This window comes from Rhinolophus sinicus, chromosome 2 (assembly GCF_057876585.1).
Source record: "Rhinolophus sinicus isolate RSI-liver-muscle chromosome 2, RSI-T2T, whole genome shotgun sequence".
In the NCBI taxonomy this organism is placed as follows: Eukaryota; Metazoa; Chordata; class Mammalia; order Chiroptera; family Rhinolophidae; genus Rhinolophus; species Rhinolophus sinicus.
In genome coordinates this window covers 13,747,180-13,771,400 of record NC_142502.1, presented here as the reverse complement: position 1 = coordinate 13,771,400, position 24,221 = coordinate 13,747,180, and the positions used below count along the sequence as shown (strand labels likewise).

Sequence of the window (24,221 nt, the reverse complement as noted above, 5' to 3'; positions counted from 1 at the left end):
AGTTCAGGGACAGTTTAGGTGTCAAGGAGAAGGCAGGTCAGTGATTTATGGCTAATAAAGAATTGATATTAAAGTGATAATCCTAAAGGCATTACGCTATTATCGACTTTAAGGAAACCTACATATGACCACACAGCGAAATTTAAAACCTAATTTGCTTGCTTCTAATAACCCAGCAAAGTAGAGATTGCCTTCCTTTTTAACATGCTGTATGATGATGAATAAAATCAATCCGAAGGAAATATAGTCACCTATAGCTATAGCTCAGCATATGCCAGGGAGGAGCACCAAATGTGTTTTAATTCAAGGTTTTAATTGAGTAATTTATTTCAATATTTTAGGGTAGGGGTTCACAAGCTTTGTGGTATCAAGACCCCTTCATACTCTTTAAAAATTACTGGGGACATGAATAAACTTTCATTTATATGGAATGTAACTATTGATAGTTACATTAGAAATTAAAACTGAGAAATTAAAAAAAAATGTATTAATTCAATTAAAAATATCCATAATAAGCACACTGCGTGCTAATATAAATAACACATTTTTATGAGAAACAGAGTTATATTTCCCAAAACAACAAAAAAATAATGGAGTGGCATCTCTTTATATTTTTACAAATCTCTTTCATAGAAGACAACTGGATTCTGCATTTACTCTGATTCTCCATTGACTCTGTTGTAGTATCAGTTTTGGTTGAGTATTGAAAAAAATCCAGCCTGACCTAACCATGTAGTTCGAAAAAGAAGTATTTTAATAGCCTTTTCAGGTAATTGTGGATATTTTTTGAGATTATGCCAAAATTTGACGAGTGGTAGTTTCTTAAAGATTGGCTGTGTGATCTAAAAGTGCATCAACGAGTTATGTTGTCCTACTCTGTTACAGTAAAATCATTGCTCTGCTTTGCACTTGGAATGGGTTGGTTAGCCATGCATGATTCTTAACACCATCTATTGGTCATTTGGAAAATATCAGCTCATTGAGTTACGGGCATCTTCCCAAGGTGGACACATTTTGTCAATAGTGAAACAGACCAATAACATCTTCGTATTATTATGAAAATAGTTTTGACTTTGTGGAACCCTGAAAGAGTTCTGGAGATTCACATGGGACTGTAGACCACACTTAGAACCGCCGTTCAGGATCACTTTGGACTTGGAGAATCTAAGCGACTACGCGTGGCGTAGGAGAACACACGCACACTTTGAAATCATTCCTGAGACCATTTTGTTGCTCACCCTAGCTTGGTGCAGAACTGAGGGGTGCACACTATTTAAAATAACTGTATGATGAAAGCTCTTGTAAAGTAAAAACAGTTGTTTCATAAGTACTTAACCAGATACATGAAAGTGCTTTACAAATTTCCATCTTTGCAAACTGAGCTTTCTTGCAGTGAGGTCACATGATGCATACCTCAAGCATGTGAACTGGGGATTATGTGTTTGAGCATAGATACTTGCCTCTCACTTGGCCTTTGTACCATTATTAAAAAAAAAAAAAATGTCCTAAATGTCTTGGACTGACAACTCCCGGTAAGTGTTCTGACTACTGACTCCATCTCTTACTATCAGCATTGTAAAACACTGGATCTTATTTATTAGTGATTCAAAGTAATATTTTAATAATTTAAGTTTAATTTGCTAATAAAAATTATAACCTACTTGAGCATAAAAAAGGTTTAAAAAATGTTCTCAGTCTAATGCTCAGAATGTTTACATTATTTTTTTCTTCAGGCAATAAAAATTCTCAATTCTCTGTTAGGTTTTTAGGGTCATACTTTGCAACTGAAGACCATAAGGCAGTAAGGTGATCCTCAATGCCCTTTTGCCAAGTGCATTTTGAAATTTATGGGCGTCTTCGGCCAACCAGCAGTTCTTCCTTTACTGTGACAGCTTCATGCCACACTACTTGCCCAAAGCTTCAAAGTTACTTCAGGGAAAGGTGAATGGGTCTAGGGATGAACCACCAAGAGACAGATTAAGAGCTGGACAGTCTCCAGCTTTGAAGAAGCTGATCTCAAGCCAATGCCACATACCAGCCTTAGACGTCTCCTGTGCTCCCAGTCATTCAGTAAATCTCAAGCTGGGGAAAGCATATCCCTTACTCAGGGATATGCAGTGTTCACAAGGTGCATATTTACAGAGGGTTGGGGTGAATAAGATTTTATATTATTTTATAGAATTTTTATAGTACAAAAGTGCAGAATTTGGAGGACAGTGCGAAGTTCATATTAATCTTTAAAATAAAAAAGAAACTGTCACCTTGGCAGCTTTTATTCTATGACCTAAAACATGCCCAGTGTTTATTATCTGCTGCTGGAGCAGTTCCGTGGAAGTTTGTGGAGCACCATCTATTGACTCCATCTTTGAAGAGAAGCTGGCAAGTAAGCAGTTGGACTGTACAACAGCTTTAGAGGTGGTTTATCTGTCACCCTTTAACGGACTCCTCTACTGTTGAGTACTGGTGGTACTTACTACCAGTAGTATATTACTTCTTGTACTTTGAGATCTTTGATGGTTTCAGTAACAGTTCAGTTCTTTGGCTATAAGTTAAACATATAAACCACACGTTTAAGTGAGAAACGCCCAGTTTAAAGGCATGTAGTATTAGTCATAAACTTTCTTCTTAAAAAATCACCTTTAACAATTTGAAAACACCCTGGATATACACCAATATTATTTATAATGCAAAATAAAATTTAACAATTAATTTTGGTTTGTAATAAACCAGAAATACGAGGATTTAAAAATGTCTTAATTCTGATTTCCTATTGACATGTCAGGCCTCTCGGGCTAAAATGCTAGTGATATACACGCGCTGCTCCTGTACTGCCTCAGGGTCAACACAGATCTAGTCCATCCTAAAAAGGACAAGGCAGCCTGGTTAAGAAAACCCAGAGCAACCTGGAGTACTGTGTGAGCCTGTAAGTCCACCTTTTTAATGTTTTATTTTACTAAGACAACAACCTATGAAAATGAATAGGATTGAGACTCATACAGAATGAGCCCATTCTATGATGGAGAGCAAATGAACACAGCAGACGGGTGGGGTGAACAGAGAGCCTGGGTTATTTCCCTAAGGCATAATTAGGAGTTCAGCAGTTGGAAATTCTTGCAGTAAAGGGTGTAGCAACAGTTAACAGTCTTTGCACTCTGCCCAACCACTTTCTTGCCTTCTCTGCTACCCTTGCTTTCTTCTTTATTGCCCCCTTTAATTTACTACCAGCTACAAAAGACAAAAACCTCCCTTCCTAAGCATCTCCTGTACTATCAGTTCTCACTGCAGCCCTGTTTAAACATGAATGGTTTGGGGGTTTCGTTACACCGAGAAAACGAAGCAGCCTCCGCGCCCCTCCACCTCCCCTTCTCGGAGCCCTACAGGGTGTGAAGGCTGTGCCCGCAGGGAGCTCAGCTCGGACGCCGGTCCCACGCCCCCAGGCAAAGCAGCCAGAAACCACAGCGCAGCTCTGGGGTAGTAGCTTCGGTCTTATCGGAGGCGCACATCGCCCATGGAGCGGAAGCCCGCTCAGCGCGCCCACACCCGCCGCCTGGACCGCAGCGGCGGGCGACCCGGGCGGCGCCCGGAGAGGCCTACATGTCACTGGGCCGCGGGCGTGGGCCAACGGCCACGCAGCCCTCCCAGCCTCGCCCGCCTGCCCCGCCCCGAACCAAGAGGTGGAGCCGGCCAGACCGGAGGGGGCCCGGAGGGACGGTCGCCGCGCACCCCGACCCCGCCCCCAACCCCAGGGGCCGAGGACGGGGAGAGGAGGGGCGACGCACTCAGGCTGCGCCCTCCCGCGTGCGCGCGCGCGCTTGCCCCAAGTCCCGCGGAGTTTAACACAAAGCCGACGCCTACGCCGTGCGCAACGCCCCGGCCGGCGCAACAGTCCCGGCGCCGGGGGCGGGGGGTGGCCAGACTAGAAGGGAAGAGCGCGCGCGAGAGCCGGAGACAGCGCGAGACCCAAAGAAGCCGGAAGCGCGCGTGCGCGCCCCCGCCCGCGAGCGGGGAGGCGGAGCCGCAGCAGTAGCGGCAGCAGCTGTAGGAGCCGCTGCAGCTGGGAGAAGCGCCAGAGAGGCCGGGCCTGCTCCGGTCGGACCGGATCCCTCCCCTCCCCCTCCCTCTCTGCTCCCCTCCCCCAAACCCACTTCCGCAGCTTGCGGCCTTGCCGCCGAAGAAGCAGCGGCGGCAGCAGCAGAAGGCGGCGGCGAGGCGTCGGAAGGAGTACGCACCTGACGGGCCCACCTCTCGGGGCTCCAGCGCGGGACGCTCGCCGGCCGCCGCCGCTCAGGACGCACTTCGCGGTGGCGGCGGGAAGGGAGGGACCGGCGACAGGGAACGGAACGTGAATCGCCCCCCTCCCTTTCCTCCCTCCCTCCTCCGATCCGCCGCCCGCCCTCTCGGTTTCCGTCCCCTCCCCCTCCCGCAAAGCCCCGGATGGAGCTGCCGCCGACTCGCCGCCGCCTGGCTCCGGGGGATGGTTTTGTCAGGCGGCCAGAACCCCGGCGCCAGGCGCAGCCGCCGCCGCCCCCGCGGGGCGCCCATACCCTCGCTTCCCAGAACCAGGTCCCCGTGTGTTCCGGGGCCTCCGCCTGCCTTCACCCGGAGCCAGCGGGACGGGGGTCATTCGTCTTCTTTGTTGCCACCGTCGCTGCCGGAACCGTTTGCGAGCTCCGGTGTCCCCCGCCCCCCCCTCCGTCTTCCCGGAGCCCGGGCCGGGGGCGGCACGTGGGCACGAGCCCCAGGAGGCGGAGGCGATGCGCGCTTACCTGTCGCCGGTGCTGCAGCGGCGGGGGGTGTGGAGGAGGCACCGCTGGGCAGCCTTGGCCGTGCTCTCCCCGCCGCCGCCGCCTCTGCCTCTCGCTGCTGCTGCTGCTGCTGCTGCCGCCGCGGTCGGTGTCTCCGGCGCGGCGGCGGCGGCGGCGGCGGGGCTTTTCCTGTCCGGTTACGTTAAGGTCACATGACCGAGAGAGCGGAGCGACTAGTGCAAAGAGGCTGAGAGCGGCTCCCGCCGGGGGGGAGAGGCGGCGAGAGAGCAGTGGCGGCAAGAGCCCCCTCCGCCCCCCCTCCCCGCCGCCTCCCCTTCCCCCGCCCGCCTCCGCCTCCTGCTGCTCTGCCGCCGCCGCCGCCGCCTGCAGCACTGACTACACTGCCGCTCCCACCCAGGCTCCGCGCTCTGCTCCAGCCAAACTTCTGCAAACCATGTGCAGCCGAGGCGAGGAAACTTCTCTCCACTTATTGGGGCTGGAGGCTTGAGTCAGAAGCCCCATGTTTACATAAAGTGTTTAGGTAGGACAGCCCTGGGGATACTCGGGGAAGGGATGGAGAATTCGGATCCTTCTGCAAACTTACGCTTGACATCTCTTGGCCTGTATCTTTGTCCCTGGACTTCCCGTAGTAGCATTAAGTTTTAACCTAAAGACTTCAGATGGAGTGGACTTGAGAACCAGGGATATAGTTGTAAAAACCACGAATACCTTTTACCTCCAATGGTAACTGGAAAGTCATACTGAAGTAGAAATGCTTGTGCTGTGTATAGTGGTAGAGGTGCTTCCTTACTGAGTGTGATGTAAGACGTTTGTGTTAAGATTGAATTGGATGCTTATTTCAGTAATTGGGTTTTAGGTTTTGAAGCTTTGGTCCAAAAATATCAAGCGTCTGGAAAGCACGTTTGTTACTTAAGAACAGTTTACTCTCCTGTTAAGTTTGGTCTCTCAGGTACTGATAGAGTGGGTTCCAGAGTTGGCCATTCTGTTAAATTTAGAGGCCCTGAAATCTTTTAACAGTAGCAGGGCAGGCAAGGGACTTAGATTCTCTGACGGTCATTCATAACATTTTAAAGTTTACTTTTCTGTTGTCATTTTGTTAAAATGTCATAGTTTTGGAAGTACAGTTTAGTCCTTTGATGACTGGATTTAATGATTTATATTTGTAGTATTTTGAAGACTTAAAAGAAAAGAATATGGCTTGATTCGTAAGGAAATGGAAGCAGCAGTTTCCAAGGCAGTCTGGTTTTGAAGCTTGCTGTCCTGGTTATAATTTCCTTGATTTGATGTCCAATGCCTTTTGGTTTACATAGCACAGTGCTCTGGCACATAACGTTTAAGGCAAGCTCGCTATCTTATGACAGTTAATTTAACATACAGAAGTGCCCCTTCTAAAATTCTTGAGTTTGGTTTAGTAATCCAGTTATACCGGGCTACTGATGATTAATTCCTTCTTTGAAGACAGAATAAGCAGCAGTGTAACTATAGTGGTCCAAACGTGAATAATAGATTTAGTTCATACCTGCCTTGAACTTTTCTTGTTCTTTGATCAGCTAGATAAATGACTTGTTGAGTGGTTAAATGTCTGCCTGCAAAACCAAATTCTGATCCTGATAAAAGTATTTCTAGTGCACTATCACTAAAACATCAAAGTTTGCCTTCAGATAGTCATGCTAGGTTTCTTATATTGGCTCTACTGTTGAGATCTGTTTCATCTTCTTAGGAAACTAAAGTGATTTTGATTGGTAGAGAGTCCTAGTTAGAGATCTTTGGGTCTTAGTTCTTTTATTAGATCTTGACTCTGATAAACTTTCAAGTTAATGATCTGATGGTGTGCTCGCATGGAGAGTGAACTGATTTAAGAGAAACTAAAAGAAAAAAATGGGCAAAGCTAATGTTTTAGATTGAAGCCTTTGGGTAGAAACTTGCCTTTGTGTCTAGAGTAGTTCGTCTTGAGTCAAAGTAACTGCTTATTCTTAAGATCAGCGAATAATTTCTCAGTACTATATATGTAGTTGTATAGAAATAAACCCAGGGGTTATTCCTGAAACTCGGAATCTCATTCCTAGAGAAACTGTTGTCAGGACCATCCTATATTCTTCAAGAGCTGCTGCTCTTGAATTTAGAGCTGGGCTGCTTTACTGCTAGTTCTCAAGGCATAGGCATGCATGCATACTTGGATTTTGTCAAGTATGCTAGTTATTTCGATTTTTAATCACCGTCATCAAGTAATAGCATTATAAGGAAAGCTATACCGACTTTATCTGCTTTCTACAACTTGTTGAAATAGAAACATTTAGATGGATGCATATGCAAAGGTTGGGGAGAAAACTTAGTCCTTGCAAGAAGGGCTAGTAGTGTATGTCAGGGTACCAAGGGAAGCTGTCAGTCTGGTTGTGGGAGAGCCACAAATACCCAGAAGTTAGTAATAAGATGTAAGTTAAATCATCTGTTTAGTGTTTATGTGCTGATTTATTTTGCATTTTGGAAATAGATTTGGCAAATTAGGAGTTCAAAAATAGTTTCACACATTTTCAAAGAAAATCACAGTGCAAACAAATAATCTGAGTGGATTCATCAGAAGTTGTTATACATAAATATTCTGCAAACTCTTGTGCTGCTGAAAATTTTGGTATATTATACTGAGGCATGAGAAAAATATGTGCTTGTGTTCTAAAGAGGATAGTTCAGTGAAACTTGGACGCTGAGCAGGAAGCAATTTAATACTGTGCTTAACTCTTATATTTGGCAGAAATTTGAGTTTGTATGCACAGATTGAAGATGGAATTTCCTTTAACATTAATTATTAAAGTAATAGAGGGAATAAATGTGGGTAGATCCCAAAGCAGCTTTTTCACTACATAATTTTATGAGTAACCTCTTAGATTAGGAAAATGACATGCTTTTACATGCTAGATTTACAGGTCTACCATGCCTTTTGTGTTTTATATCAAGCTTAACATTTAAATCAGAAAAGATATATTTTGAGAGTGTCTTATATTTCGTTGGTTTTGGTATAAAGTTTATAGAAAATGCTTATTTTACAGTTGGTTATTACTGAACCCATATTCCCTCAAAGATTCCCTATACATTAGGGAACTTTTTGTCTTAAACCTAAGTGTAGGCTTGTGGGTTTCAAACTTTTTCACTTGTGATTCTAAGAGATACATTGTTAATGCTACTTGGAGTGCACATATATATGAAATTAAAACAAAATTTTCAGGAAATAGTACTTGTAATCAGTTATACTCTATCTTTTGTAACTAGTTTATTTTTTTAAAAGCTGATTGTGGTACCTTAAATTGATTTCCTCAATCACAAATAGGTCAGCGTTCACAGTTTGAAAAACATTTGTTTATCATATAGTTTCTCTGGGTCAGGAATCTGGGAGTATAGCCAGGTGGTTCTGAGTCAGGGTCTTTCAGTCAAGGTGCTGAGTGGGTTAGAGGATCTGCTTCTAGGGTAGCTCACGCTCCAGCAGGTGGTGCTCGCAATTGGCAGGTCTCAGCTCATTTCCATTGGATGCTTGAGTGTCCTCACAACACGGTGGTGGTTGGCTTCCCCCAGAGCTAGTGAACCAAGCAAGAGCAAGGAGGAAGCCACACCATCACTGCCACATGCTGTTAAAAGCATGTCACTAAGTCCAGCTTACAGCCAGGGGGTAAGTATTAAGCTCCATGTCTTGAAGGGAGTATTTAGGATGTATTTTAATAACCCCCACAAGTCTGTTATTTCTCCTGTTTCTGGATGAATTAGGATTGAACCAGAAGCCTTGCTGAAGTCAATCCCTAAGTAATTATTGAAGTTAATTCATTTTTTTTTTCTCTGAGGGCATGTAGTCTCACGCCCTTCTCAATCTTCAATTTGAGAAAACAGGCTCAAATAAGTAATTAACTGGCCCGAGGCCATTTATTTTAGGAAAAATAAACAGATTTTCTCTGACTTTTGTCATGAATAATCTCTGCTGATAAAAATGGGAAAATTGGCTGATTTAAAAAAATTCTTTTCTAAAGAAGTTGTAGTGTATAACTGTTCTTCCTTAGTCTTCCAGCTTGCAAGCTTCTATGAAGTGTGATCGAAATATATGGTGACTGTTTAAATTAAAAAAATTTTATTACGGTACGACACATTGCCATTAATCCCCCTCAGAATACTCCCCCTCGCTTTGAACACACTTATCCCATCGTTCTTGCCACTTTCTGAAGCAGCTGTGGAAGTCCTCTTTTGAGTCTTTAGTTGTGCTGTTGTGGCTGCCTCCATGTCCTAGATCGATTCAAAATGTTTACCTTTCATGGTCATTTTGACTTTGGGAAAGAGCCAGACATCGCACGGTGCCAGATCCGGTGAATAAGATGGATGAGGACACCGTAATGTTTTTGACAGAAGTTGCCATACCAGAAGTGATGTGTGACACGGAGCGGTGTTATGATGGAGGACACTCACGAAAGAGGACTTCCAGAACTGCTTCAGAAAAGGACAAAAAGGATGGGATAAGTGTGCGAAGTGAGGGGTAACATTTTGAGAGGGATTAATGGCATTGTATCTTTTACTGTAACATTTTTTTATTTAAATATTTACTGTGTCTTGATCACACCTCGTACATGATTATACTTCAAACGTGTTTGTCCGGCAGATAATGCTTGATGTCTTTATAATTTTGCAGACTTCTCACACCAGCATCCCCCCAATTGATTTTTTTTGAGGAAACAAAATGTGCACTTGATCCTTGAATGTGGAGGTTAGGGCCGTTAACCCCCATGAAGTCAAAAATCCAAGTATAACTTTTGACTATAGCCAGCTATTCACATCTGCAGATTCAACCACCCTCGATAGAAAACACTATTTTCAATTCATGGTTCGGAATCCGGTGCTGGGAATGTGAAAATACTGTTTTCAGTCCATGCTTGGTTGACTCTGAATAAGATTGGCTTCGGTTCACATGAAGCCGGTGGATATGAAGGGCCAAATGTATTGGGAGAAACAAACCCGGACCTGAGCAGCTCAAACCCGTGTTGTTCAAGAGTCAACTGTACTCAGCAAATGAATTCAAACTACTTATTGTTAGCTCCAGATGCTGTCTTCTGTACTGACCACAAGATCGTACTGTGGAACTGTACCAATTAGCACATTTCCAAGACCTAAAGGAAGACATTATAACTTAATCAGAGTTTGAGTGTAAAGAACACTATAGTACTTCTTTTCTGCTGTGGAATTTTCATGGGCACTTTGGATCTAGAAGGATTTGTTCAAAGACTAGTTTTGGCTTAAAGATGAGACCCTGACGTTGGTAGTGTGAATGCAGCCAGGATGAATTTAAATTATCTTACACTTTTGCTATTACAGAGGTAGTTAATGGCTGCTTTTTTCTTAAACTGCTTTCTGGTTTCTCTTTACCAGCAGGACTCCTGACAGTTGCTATTCTGCCCCGACACACTGATTGTACGTACTTATGTGGTTACTTTTCTTACTTGCTATTTATCTATATCTTGTACCCCCCCCCCCATTCCCACTGTAAGCTGGGATAGCCTTTTATGTATACTGCTGGTACTCAAAGGCTTGCAGAATTGAATTTGTAGTTTAAGGATGACCTAGGATGGTAATTTTCCCATTAGAACTGAATGAAAAAATGTTTCTTGTAGAAAGCCTGTGTATATAGGTAGTGGTGGTGTATACTCACTCGTATGTTTATAACTCTGTTAGATGCTTACAGTCCCGTGAGGGAGAAGAACACCATCATATATTTAATAATATACAGTTTGTTCTACACTCCACATGTGCAAAGTGCTGTGGTAATGTAAATGGAAGTTGATATTAAACTGAATCTTGAAGGGTGAATAGATGTGTGAAAGACATATTAGATTTGTGATGTTTGGGGGGAATTGTGCATTTCTCAGCTTTACTCCTTCAATATACATCTAACTTAAATTGTTTTATTGGTGTGTTGCCATCGTATTTTGGTAAGTTGCTTCTTAAGTGGCATTTACATTATTATTTCTCTAGAATTGTGCTATCCAGCCACATATGACCCTATCAGTTGTCACACTAGCCACATGTGCTTTCAGTAGCCACATGTGGCAAGAGGGTACCTTATTGGACAACATAGATGTTACAGAACATTCCTATTGTCACAGAAAGTTCTGTTGCTCAAGGATCATGTTTTGCTCATCTGCACATTTTCTTTTTTTTTTTAAACTTTTTATTTAAGTGTGTTTTTCCAGGACCCATCAGCTCCAAGTCAAGTAGTTGTTTCAATCTAGTTGTGGAGGGTGCAGCTCACAGTGGCCCATGTGGGGCTAAACTGGCAACCTTGTTAAGAGCATCGTGCTGTAACCAGCTGAGCTAACCGGCCGCACCCCCCCCCCCCCCCCCTATCTGCACATTTTCACATTATCTATAGTCTGTTGAGTTAGGAACCGAATGAGGAAACTTGGCTTCCTGACAGCATTGGGGAGACAGTGGTTGGTATTTATGAATAGAGGGGAGAGAGTACAGCATGTTATTAACTGTGGTTAAGAATATAGGCTTTGGAGTCAGATCGGGGTTGGAATCATGCTGTCCTTTAAGCTGTTTGGCTTTGGGTGTCATTTAACCTCTGAGCCTCAGTTTTTTGTTTTACTCAAACTGGGATATGTTTTATAGGATTATGTGAGTGTAAAATAAGAAAGTGTATGTCAGTGGGTTTAGCACAATACCTTAGTAAATGATAAGATTGTTAACATTTTTGAAATAACTGATTTAAAGAAATTTTTAGAATTAGTGTACAGTTGTGAACTTTAATATAGGTATATATTTGAGTAACAACTACGACAATCAGGACACAGGACAGTTCTATCACTACAAAAAAATTCCCTCATGCTGTCCTTGTATGTTCGTACTCTCCTCCAGCGCTTTCCCCCTGGCAGCCCACTGCTTTGTTCTCTAGAGCTAGTTTTTTTCTTTTCTAGCTTGTTCTATAAATGGATTCATACAATATATAGCCTTTTGACACTGGTTGAGTGAAAGATTTATCCAAATTGTAGCATATATCAGTAGTCACCACTGATTTTTAAAGACATTTTAATTTTGAAATATTAAAGTTTTTTATTGAAATATTTCTGGAAAAACAAAGATGTGAATCTGAAATTTTGCTTATAGAATTGTGTTTGACTCAGGGTTTTTTGTTTGTTTGAAAGTGAAGTAAATGATATTTATAGGGAAAAAGTACTTCCTCTGATTGATAATAACTGTGTGTCTGTGTCTATCGACTTGTTTTTCTCTGTGAAGGTGGCTGATCATTGGCAGGGGAGGCTCCTGTTCTTAGTTTATCTGTACAGTTGCAGCAGAGGCCTGATTTGAAAAAGGTGGCTGTTTAAACATTAATTTCTAAAATGTGCCCTGCAGGTAGGATAACCAGCTGACTGCTTTGCCCGTGCCTTTCCCCTTATTAACACTTGAAAGTCTGGCTGCTCCAAGAAACCCAGGATGTGAAAAGGCCACATAAAGAAAATCCAAGGATTCCAGTTAATCATATTTCATTAATGAGACATCAGACAAGTATTGTACCTACTGTGTTTCCCTGAAAATAAGACCTAGCCAGACCATCAGCTCTAATGCGTCTTTTGGAGCAAAAATTAATGTAAGACCTGGTCTTACATTAATCTGGTCCAGCTAGGTCTTATTTTCGGGGAAACGGGGTAATCTTACTTGCCATGAGGGTGCTCAAGAGTCAGAATCTCCAAGGTAACCAGAATTCAGAACATGGGAGGCTTTTTAGATTAGACTTTAACTCTCATAGCTTCACATGTTAATTCCATTAATCCTCACAGCCACCCTGAGGTAGTGTTACTGTTAAATCCATTTTACAGATGATGAAATGGAGACTCAGATTGGTTCAGGGATTCTCCCAAGGTGATGCAGCTAGTTAAGCAGTAGTGGAGTAAGAATTCAAATCCATGTTGGTTTTAACCACTGTGCTCGTGAGTGTAGATATTTGATACACTTTGAGTAGTGCTTCCAGAGTCATTCGTGAGTGTACTTAACTTTTTAGGCTCTCTTCAGTTTTCTGGTGTAACTTCTTAGTCATTTTGTTCTTATAGAACTTGTGATCTTGAAAAACGTTTGTGTTACACCTAAAATAATTTAAAAAACTAATTCTATAACTTACATTGAAGCTTTTATCATAAATTTAAATAGTTGAAAAAGATGTAATTTCTGATATAAACATTGGTATTTAAAAATAAAGTTATTATGTGTCTTTACTGTATCTAGTGGAATGAAATAATACCAGTGAGTTGATGTCCACCGTGATCTGGTTAAACATAAGTAAATGATTCAAATTTAAGTTACTGTTTCTCCTTGAAAAACTTTGTGTTAACATTTCCACCATAAAACGTTATCCTCATCAGTAAATTTTTGTGCTTGAAGGTATTATCCTCTTGTTCTTCGCATATTTAAGTTGAAATGTTAAATTTTAATTTGCCATGACCCTACAGCACCAAATGTTCAAGTCTTAAAAATGTTATAATTAATAGAGTTGATCCATATAGCAAATTATACACATTGATACTTGGAGTAAAATTTTAATGGAAATTTCCCGTTATTAGGTGGGGGATAACATGGTCTCAAAGGAGGTTTTGTTGACCACTGTTTTAAACTGTCCTCTTGTTTGGTTTCCTAAAGATTTTAAAATATAGGTTAAATATATTTAAAGGTTTTTAAATACAGCGGACCAAACTCATATTCAACAGGATGGGTGAGAGATGCCTTCTATACAGAATGAGAAGGGAAGATGGGGATGGAGAACAGGCCTGACACACTGATTGCAGGTGTGCACAGACAGCAGTTTTAGGAAAGTGCTTGGAGTGCTTTAGACTTGGAGGCTAGAAAGCAGTTATTGAACTCTCCGTGCCCACACGCTCCTTGGGAAGTCGGGTGCCCTTGGGCCATAGGTCCCTCAGACAGACTGCTGCTTAAGACTCGAGTGGTGTGCTGAAAAAGACACCACAGGATGTTCCCTTTCACTCTATCACAGCAAATGTATAAAAGATACCAGTAAGGGTATAGTGTATTCTTTTTGTGGAATGCTTTGTAGCAGTAAACAAGTTGTAAAATGACAGTGTCCCAATTCTGAACAGAGTAATACTCTGTTCATGGATATATATATGGAATGTATAGGAAAAAAAAGCCATTTAAATTCATGGTGGAGAGGGTAGTGAACTGGAGGGGTTAACGCATAAAAATAAGGCAAATGAAGATAAGACTGCTTTTTAAAAAGAATGTTAATTATCAATTCAAGATGGTAAACATAAATGTTAAATTCTTTTACTTGGTATTTTTTAATTTCCCTAAAGTATGTGTGAAAGTAAAATGTTTCTATGAGAAGAACATTTTGACTAACTTGGTAGTGAAGGGATGGAAAGTATTAAATTAATAAAAAGCAAAGTACCAGTGAGCTGTAAAACTCAAATTATGAATGCCATCTAAAGTAGGTTGATAAAACCAATTTCTGCCATCTAACACCTGTGTCATTTTTATATTTATTTCAACACCCCTGAGATCCTGTATGGTTCTCAGCCAGGCCCATGATTGGCATTCCCTGGGGATAGGTTAGGTGGAGTGTCCAAATCTAAGCCTTTGGCTTTATTAAGTATGTTTGCCTACATTTCCTAGATGCTAAGCTTCTCCAGAGCTCTTTAAAATAAACATTTTCCTTTCAAATTGTCTGTTAACAGACCCAAGAACCAGATCATTCATAATTTTTATTCAAGCAGCAATACATTTAGGGGCTGAAATGATCGTTATAACCATTTCTTGATTTAAAAAATTAAATACCTATTTAATAAAATATTTCCCCCAATAGTGAGCATTTATTTTTGATTGCAGAACTTGAATAGCTCTTGAAATGACACTTTTCCTTTGGTCATCACTTGATTAGAAAAACACTCGTCCCAGTTCAAACATTACCTTAGGGTGACAAAAAATGAGAATTATTAATTTCAAGGCAAATCATTGGTACAAACTAGAATGACTCTTGCACGGTTGTGAATAATTGATTCTCCTGAAGTAAGAGTAAGTACTTGTCTTTCCCACATGGCAAGCTGCAGGTCTGGCACAGGTGCTTGCTGTTGGGCTGTACATTGTAAATCTACAGCCAGAACTTTCTTTAAGTGCCGTCTTTAAAAATGTGGAACTTTTTGAAAAAGCACAACACATTTTCAAAATACTACCATAGTCACTTGAAACTTAACCTCGCTTCCAAATAGGCCTAGTAACTGGCACAAAGTCATGCTTTCCCCCCTATCATGTTCTCCGGCAAGTTACCTTCATTGTTTTCCTTAAGCGTCTCACCTCTATGGTGATCAGAATGACGATCATCCATTCCAGGCGCAGCGCCCTCTTCTCCGTCAGGTGATTCCGCATCAGATCTGTCAGCTCCATGCAGTGCTGAAGTTTTTCATTCATGACCTGCATAGGGAAAGTACTAGAAAGTATCCTGTATTTATACTTAAGCTAAGAAGTAACAGGATCGCATGCTTCAAAATTCTAAAGGTTTGAAATATGTATGCAGTGAAAAATCATCCCTTCAATTCTTGCTCCCCAGTCCTCTCCCCAAAGGCAAACCGCCAGTGTTCTGTCTTGTGAATTCATTTAGACATGCTGTGGTGCACAGATCTAACTGCTAGAAATACTTTGCATACCGAGGCTCTTGTATTTGTAAGATTTGGATGGAAGATCTAAAAATAAAGCATATGAGTTCCAGTTTTTGGTGGCTGCCCTTGGATTTTTTAGCAGTTAAGAATGGCAATGGCCTTAAGATGGTAAAAACAGTGATTACCTTCTGCTAAAACTTCAAATGTCACTGTCAAAACCCCCAAACGTTAAGACGGCCTGCTGCACACTCACCACTAGATGGCAGTGCTTTCAGCACTGCTGAGGTTCTGCTGGTTGATGGCACCCTCACAAACGGGTTGAGGGGTTCATATAGAACACAGAATCTTTGAATTTAAGATTTGGATGTGACCACTGGCAAGTTTATACTTCCTTAATCTCTCTGCATGTCACTTTTGGAAATTGGGAAGTCTGGGAACAAATTTTTAAAATTTGATTCCTCTTGATTACTTGGGTATGCTGAGGGTGCAGGTTGGTCAGTGGAAATTGAAGACATCACAGATGCATCTTTGGGATTTGAAATGTATTAGTGCACCATATTCATTATGATTTTGCAGAGCATTAAACAGCCTCACTAATGAGAGAACACAAGGAACCACACTGATGGTGTGTATTTGCCCATGTTTCCAGACATCACCCTGTAGTTGCTCATGTATAAATGTTTCGAACAACGCCTTTCTTTTCTTCCTTCCTCTCTTTCTTCCTCTTCCTATTTCTGTTGGCTGCGTGATACTGGTCTATAAACGTGCTTATCTTGAAGCTTCTCTCTTCAAATACCCAAACCTCTTCCCTTTTCTTTCAGCTTTGACTAAAGAACTGATGTTTTCTTCTACTTTCTCATCCTCCAACTTATTCCTTAGCATTTAGAAGTTGTACCGTGTCTCCCTGGAAATAAGACCAGGTCTTATATTAATTTTTGCTCCAAAAGACTCATTAGGCCTTATGTTCGGGGGATGTCATCCTGAAAAATCATGCCAGGGCTTATTTTCGGGAAAACAAGGTATATATCACCACAACTCCCCCGAAACTTCCCAATGTCTCCTAACAGTAAATGTAACTTCTTTTAGATTCTAAACCTCAGTTAACTCAAGCATTTGACAACACTAAGAAGTGCAGGCTTTCTTTAACTTCCCCCTCCCGAAGAACTAAGTTCTGACCAGCATTCTGAGTGTTCCCTGCCTAATCTTGCCTTTAGGTGACATTTCCCGAAGTCTTCGTCTCGTCCCAGTCCTCTAGCTCTGTACTCCTTACATGATCTTACCCACTGGTTTGTGTAGGCGCTTCCTAAACTTCAGTCATTTCCATCTCACCATCACTATTTCTGTGATATAAATGTGCCAACTGTACTACTTAAATTCAAAAAGATTTTACTTAGAAATGTTTGTTTTAAAAAGAAACTCACTGCCACAAATGGAAAACCAGTATGATGTGAACTAGTGTTGCCTACAGAAGCTGATCCTGACAACTGTGAAAGTGGGAGATGAGCCTACAACAGAGCCACTAAAATCAAACCAAGCCTTTCTCCACAATAAACAAATGTTACTCGCTTCAATGCTTAAATGCTACTTCTGGGTCCATGTGCTACCTAGGTTCATCTCGTATATGTATCTCACCTTTTGGGAAAGACTGCTTTAAACTATTTTCTGATGAATCCCACATAAATGCTTCCTCCTCTACCTGCATTTCTAACTACCTATAAAATACGGGTTTCCTGCCAGCACCTCAAAATTTAGCATCTCTCAAACTAAAACTGACATCCTGCTCAAGTCTTTCCCTCTTGGGTTTCCCGTCTCAAATCAGGTCACTCTCTTCTCAGTCACCCAAGATAGAAACCTTTGAGCTTTAATCCCCACTCCCTAAAGTAATCCTTGGCTGTAAGAGCCTTGAATCTGCCGTCTGCTTATCTTGTCTTAATACTGCCTGGTAAGCCTCCATCAACTATTCATTATCTAACAAAAACGGTCTTTTTTTCATACCCTGGCATCAGAGTTCATGTCAGTCTCCTGCTGAAAAGCTTTAAACATGTTACCATTGCCTTCTCCGTAACATAAAACTCCAGATCGTTTAGTCCAATCACTTGAGATGGTGGCATGCCCTTCAGTCTTGAAGGTGCAGTCTTTGTGAAACCTTTCCAACCTCCTGCCCCTTCCCCTTAGTGCTCCCACAGCACTGTTTCCTGATTTTAGCACTTACTTCATTCTGTCTCCTAGTCATCTGCTGTCTGCCCAGAACCTTCCCTCCTGCCCCGCCTCTTTGAGGGAGTTACTCTCACTATTTCCAACCACAGGACGCTGCCAGTCAACACCCAGTGGACAGCCTCCCCACCCGCCCTGAAAAGCCCAAGGGTAGCCGGGGTTGGTACGAGACCAGGCTGGGCCAACCATGATGCCCAGTTCCCTCCTCACACGGCTGCCCAAAGCTTAGACCCATGTCCCAATCCTCTGAAGTTGCCAGGCAGAGTGAAATGTAAGCTCCCCACACCTCTTTCTCCCCATGTCAGAGAATGCCACTGAGAAGGAAAGAAGGGAGCCAAACTGGTACAAGATGCTGAGGACAGAAACAGTCCTAAGACCTGTTGGGTCTGTGCAGCAGACGTTCCTATTCCCACACGCCACATGGGAGCACGTACATGGTGATATATAAGGAAGATCATTAAAATTGTTTTTCTGTCATGTGCAAGCAAGAAGAGGCCCCACTAATGCATGCCTCCTATTTTCACTTAGCTATGGAGGCGTGCATGTTACATGCACACAGATGAGGGAGCAGGGAAAAATGGACATGTCACAGAGGTGGTAAATGTGAAGTAGCTGCTAACTAGGCAAGAAGAAAAGTTGGGGCACTGTGGGCAGGGGGCCAAGGGGAGGACATTTCAAGCAGAGGAAACAGCATAGGGGCAAGTATAGCTAGAGAGTGGAAAACTTGGATGGAAGTGCTTGGAAGTGAGGTTCAAAAAGTAAGTACCAAACTAGGTGAGACATACTTGAGACCCTAAGTGGTAGGCAGAATAATGGCCCCCCTCCCCCAAAATTCCCATCCTAATCCTTGGGACCTGTGAATACGACATGGCAAAAGAGGATTAAGACTGCACAGGTATGCAGGTCAATAATCAGCTGATCTTCAGGAGAGAGTCGCAGGTCATCTGAGTGGGCCCAGTGGAATCACAAGGGTCCTTAAAAGGAAATTGCAGGCAGAAGAAGAGTTCAGTAACAGGAGGACTCAATTTGCGTTGCTAGATGGAAGAAAGTGCTATGAGCCAAGCAACGTGGGTGGCGTCTAGGAGCTGGAAAAGGCCAGGAAATACATCCTACCCAGAAAATCCAGGAAGAAATGCAGCCCTGGAAACGCCCTGAGTTTAGCCGGATGACTCCCATGTCAGACTTCTGACCTGAATAACAAAGTATGTTGTGTTAAGCTGGTTTGTGGTCATTTGTTAACAGCAGCAATGGAAAACTAATACATCCTGTTATAATGTCGGAATTTTATTCTTCAGGAAATGGGGAGTCCTTTGGTCTTCAAATAGTTAATATTTACTGTGCTGGGCAGAGGAGATGGATTGGTGAATAAAACACATCTCTACCTTCTTGCTAAAGGGTTCAGTCTAGAGGCTGGGAGATGGTGAAGAAGGTATTAGTCCAGGTGAGAGAAGGGTGAGCTGCAGTGGGGATGCACGTTAGTCGGGGCTTGAAGGCAGGGACAAGTATGCTACCCTTCCCTGTTTCAGCAGCCCAGGGTCTATCACACAATAAATACTTGTCAATGAATGAAGGACACATAGGAGAAAAGGAAAAGACTGACTGACTAGATGTGGAGGGTGGAGTGGGAAGAGGAAACCAGGAGCAGTATCCCGTTTCCGGCAGCCTGATGAGATGGGTGAGCGTAGGTGGTCGGTCCTGCCATTAACCAAAATAAAGAACAGAGAAGATTCAACATTTCCTGGGAGGATGGAGTGAATTTCATTTTGAAATCTTAATCATTGACTAATACTACAAATACATACTGAGCACATACGCTATGTGAGGTCTGTGCCAAGAAACGGGAATGTAGCAGGGAAGAAAACAATCATGGTCTCTGATCTCATGCAGCCCACATTCTCGTGGCCAGTGACACGCACAATTCTAAAAAAGACGCTGTGAGCTATGACAATGTGGAAGGTCTGTGAAGTTTAGTAGGCACGTGGAAGCACCAGGAAGGCAAACTTTGAGGTTAGAGGTATAGAGTTGAAATTAATCAGGAAAAGGTGGGAGTAGAAGTGATGAAAAACGACACGATTTCTCATGGAGTGGGCAGCACGAGGAGAGAGGAATCAATGCCCGCGTCGTGGAGGACAGCCACCTGAGAAAGTGGAGGGACCACTGTTCACTGGCTTCGGTCCCTACTACACTTGTGTAACTGCTCTAATCTTCAGCGATCTCTTAGTTACCAAAGGAAATGACCTCCATCCTCAAATTTTTGGACTGCTTTTTCAGCACATCTCATACCTAATCACACTCTTTCTCAAGACTTTCCTCTAGGGGAAGAAAACAAACAAAATAAAACAAGGAACAACTTTCTCCTGGTCCCACCACCACTCTTTCTTTATTCTTCTTTGTTCTTTGTATGTCTTCTTGTAAGACTGTAAAGCTTGTTGAAGGTCAGGACCAGTTCTTATTGTTTGCTCCCATTACCCAGACTGCTGGCATTGTGTTGAGCATGGTAAGTAAGGAAGGCTAAATTCTTTTAACTCCTTGTAAATGATCCTCATGAAATCCAACTAGTCTTACCTCCCTTTGGGATGCTAAGAAAATCTCTGAGAAATGTAGTTTGGGAACTTTTCGGTATGCTTCATAAGTCATGTGAAAGATTTACCATCAGAGAGCTGTCTCAGAGAGAGAGACTGGGGAATGAAACGAAGGACATTTAGTTGTAGTGACTGAACTCAAACCAAGGAGATGACAGTGGTAAACAGGGCACCTCTGATATTGGGAAGGCAAAGACAACTGAATGTGAGGAGAGTTCCGTGAAATCTGTTAGTGACCAAAGGAATTTTGATGAACAAAAGTTTTAATTGTCATATAAGTTTTCAGAAACAAAATATCCAAATCCGGTACATAAAGTGAAATGTAGTTCCAACCTATGTGGCCATGTGCTCAGCAGGCATTTACCTACTGTAGGTTCCGATCCACGTACCTTGCCTTACGGGCCCACAAGCCGAACCATCCCTCTGTCTCTGGTGTAGCCATCATATATTTAGGGGAAAAGCATCACTTTTGCTGCTACGTTTTAAGGAAGGAGAATCCCACAAGTGTAGCTCTAATTTCACTGAGTCTCCTTTCCCCCTAATACATTGCTACTTCTACTTTTTAACTATCTTGTCGTCCCAGTTTCTAACACAAAATGCAATAAGGATATGGTAGCAACGTGTGTAATTTATACAGATAATTTAAATGAACCTTGAAGTTTAGCTCCTAAAGGAAAATTAAAATGGATTTTCAGGGAATACTGGTATGGAATGAGGCTTTGCTCCTATATTTTCTTCCTGAAGTTTTATAATTTTAGCTTTTATATTAGGTATCTGATTTCATTTTAAAATGGTTTGAAGGGTAAAATTCATTCTTTTTTTACATATGGCTATCAAATTGTTCTAGCACCATTTCTTGAAAAGACTGTCCCCTTGTTACTGAATTAATTTACACTTGTCAAAAATCAACTGCCTTATGTGTACAAGTCTCTTTCTAGACTCTGCACTCTGTTCCACTAATCTATGCCTATTCTTATGCCAATATTCAACTATCTTGATTACTGTAGTTTGATTTACTGCAAGTCTTAAAAATCTGATAATAAAAGTCCTCCGACTTTGTACTCCTCTCAAAATTGCTTTGGCTAGTCTAGGTCCCTTGCATGCCATTTAAAAAATCAGCTTCTTAGTTCTAAAATAAAAAAGCCTGCTGGGATTCTGATTTGAATTGAGTTGAATCTATAGGTCAATTTCTGGGAGAAGTAACATCTTAATACTGAACCTTGTATCCTACAAATGTGGTATATGTCTTCATTTATTTAGTTTTTCAGCAATATTTTCTAGTTTACAGGATACAAGTCTTATAGCAAAAAAAAAAAAAAAAAAATATTCCTAAGTTATTTAAGTTTTTGATGCTATTGTAAGTGGTATTTTAAAAATTTACTTTCTGGGCCAGCCTGGTGGCTCAGACGGTTGGAGCTCTGTGCTCCTAACTCCGAAGGCTGCTGGTTCGATTCCCACATGGGCCAGTGGGCTCTCAACCACAAGGTTGCCAGTTCAATTCCTCGACTCCCGCAAGAGATGGTAGGCAGCGCCCCCTGCAACTAAAGATTGAACATGGCACCTTGAGCTGAGCTGCCACTGAGCTCCCGGATGGCTCAGTTGGTTGGATCGTGTCCTCTCAACCACAAGGTTGCCGGTTCGACTCCCGCAAGGGATGGGGGTCTGCGCCCCCTGCAACTAGCAACGGCAACTGGACTTGGAGCTGAGCTGCGCTCTCCACAACTAAGACTGAAAGGACAACAACTTGAAGCTGAACAGTACCCTCCACAACTAAGATTGAAAGGACAACAACTTGACTTGGGAAAAAAAAAGGCCTGGAAGTACACACTGTTCCCCAATAAAGTCATGTTCCCCTTCCCCAAAAAACATTGCTTTCCAATTGTTCATTGATAGTATAAAGAAAAATAATTTTTTGTACATTGACTTAGCATCTTGCAACTTTGATAAATTTACTTACTAGTTTCAGTAGCTTCTTTGTAGATTCTTTAGGATATTTTACATACAAGATGTCGTCTGTGAATAAATTTAGTTTTACTTCTTCCCACAGGAGATTTTAAATCTTGGGGCTACAGACAAAGCCACCCACAGGGACTGGTGCTGAGTCTAGCTGGCATTGCACAGGACTTTCTCCACAGGTCTAGGGTGCCAGAGACTGGGTGAGCATAACCCCTTAGAAGGGACTCAACCTCAAACTGGCCTTGACACTGGATAAACAGTATACTCAGCATACTACAGGTAGAAGGCAGAAGGGCTTACACAGCCATATTGTTCTCAGATATCCTTCTGCTTGCACGTGATCTTAGCCATGAAATAGCTGACCGTTTGGCTGTCAAGGTATTCTTTACTAAAAGAGGTGTCCTCAGTTGACCTGTTGTCAATAGTTCCATCTTGAACAGCAAGGGTAGACAGATAAAAAAGGCCACCTCCCAGGTCAAAGATCAGAACATTTCTTTTGACATCAACCTTGTCCAGGCCAAGTGGCACTGGAAGTTGGCTCACCGACAATTATGAACACAGTGAGACTAGCAGTGGTGGCAGTGCCTTTGGTGGACTGAAGCTGGAGATCATTAAAGTGACAGGAGTGTGAGTGTGATGTGTGTCACAGTAATTGCAAAGTAGGCTTCTAAAATTTTCTCTACTGTTTTCAAGACCTGAAGTCTGGCAGGCAGATTTCTAAGATGGCACCCGAAAAGCTCTGCTCCTGGTATTCACTCTTGTGTAATCCCTTCCCTTGGACTGTGGGCTGGGCCTAGTGACTTGTTGCTAAGAAAAAGAATATAGCAAAAGTGATGGGATGTCACTACTGCTGTGATTAGGTTACAAGATTGTGACTCCATCTTTCTAGCTCCCTCTCTCTCTATCAAGGAGCCTATGTGGCAAGGAACCGAGGAAGGCGTCTGGCCAAGAGTGTGGGAGGAACTGAATCTAGCCAACCAACCATACGAGTGAACTAAGACGTGAATCTTTCCCAGCTGATCCTTGAGAGATGACTGCAGCCTTGTGAGAAAACCAGAGGACCCGGCTAAGCTGCATCTGGATTCCTTTTTTTTTTCTTTTTAACTTTTTTATTTATTTGTGTTTTTCCAGGACCCATCAGTTCCAAGCGCAGTTGTTTCAATCTAGTTGTAGAGGGCGCAGCTCACAGTGGCCCATGTGGGGATCGAACCAGCAACCTTGTTGTTAAGAGCACTGCACTCTAACCAACTGAGCTAACCGGCTGCCCCTGCACCTGGATTCCTGACCCACAAAAATGGAGCTAATAAGTGTTATTTTCAGCCATTACATTTTGGAGCAATTTGTTTCACAGCAATAGCTAACTAATACAACAGGAGATAGCTCCTCTGTTTAAGGTTTCAGTATTACCCCCTTTTACCTGGATCTTCAGCCTGGGTACCCAGTCCACAACCATGGAAGTCCAATGCTTTTCATGTCTGATCAGACAACAGGATTGTCAAATCTGTGTCTAATTGGACATTTAAGTATCTAAAATTGGGTTGAAGAAGTCCACTGAAATTTCATCTTACAGTATCACGGATCATAAACATAACACATTAAGCAATGAGGTAAACTGGAGGTATTACAATTCTCTGGAGGGAGTGAGAAAAGATAATCAGTAGACACTAACATGGAAGACAAATCAGATGTTGAAATTATCTGACAAGGATTTAAAGCGGCCATCACAAAAATGCTTTAAAAAGCAATCATGAACATGCTTTAAACAAATGAAAAAAAAACACAGAAAATCTCAGTAAAGAAATAGAAAACATAAAGAATCATGTGGAAATTTTAGAATTGAAAGATACAATAAACAAAATAAAAACTCAGTGATGGGCTCAACAGCAGAATGAAGGTAACAAGAGGAAATAATCGGTAAACTTGAAGATAGAACAATAGAAATTACCCAATATGAACAGCAGAAAAACCAGACTATAAAAAATGTGAATAGAGCCTCAAAGACTTGTGGGGGTATAAGAAAATACCTGACATTCATGTCATAGGATGATAGATTTCTCATCAGAAACCATGGAGTCCAG

The 24,221-nt window shown here is 42.2% G+C and overlaps 3 protein-coding genes across 5 annotated transcripts in view; 1 reads left to right on the top strand and 2 right to left on the bottom strand.

Moving 5' to 3' along the window:
• The window catches only part of ZBTB2 (zinc finger and BTB domain containing 2), a 23,635-nt gene extending 18,735 nt beyond the window's left edge, over window positions 1–4,900 (bottom strand). The window contains exon 1 of one of the 2 annotated variants that reach the window (XM_019735433.3): window positions 4,767–4,900. The gene's annotated coding sequence lies outside the window, so the exon portion shown is untranslated. Of the gene's footprint in view, window positions 1–4,229; window positions 4,382–4,766 lie in introns of those variants that run through there. The other variant, XM_074333708.2, reaches the window with a different exon arrangement.
• Window positions 3,509–24,221, top strand: LOC148758746 (uncharacterized). The gene is given in 11 exon segments (XM_088794810.1): window positions 3,509–4,023; window positions 4,154–4,371; window positions 4,374–4,621; window positions 4,623–4,682; window positions 4,685–4,738; window positions 4,741–4,821; window positions 4,823–4,906; window positions 4,909–5,220; window positions 5,222–5,286; window positions 10,161–10,202; window positions 22,235–24,221. Coding segments are annotated over 10 exon segments (1,677 nt in total). The 3' UTR covers window positions 10,201–10,202; window positions 22,235–24,221.
• RMND1 (required for meiotic nuclear division 1 homolog) overlaps window positions 14,483–24,221 on the bottom strand; it is a 37,839-nt gene continuing 28,100 nt past the window's right edge. For both annotated transcript variants that reach the window (XM_019735436.3, XM_074333709.2), the window contains 2 exons: window positions 15,090–15,206; window positions 14,483–14,705 (listed from right to left, as the gene is read on the bottom strand). In XM_019735436.3, the coding sequence (XP_019590995.2) occupies window positions 14,673–14,705; window positions 15,090–15,206 (150 nt within the window). In that variant the 3' untranslated portion in view covers window positions 14,483–14,672. The remainder of the gene's footprint in view (window positions 14,706–15,089; window positions 15,207–24,221) is intronic.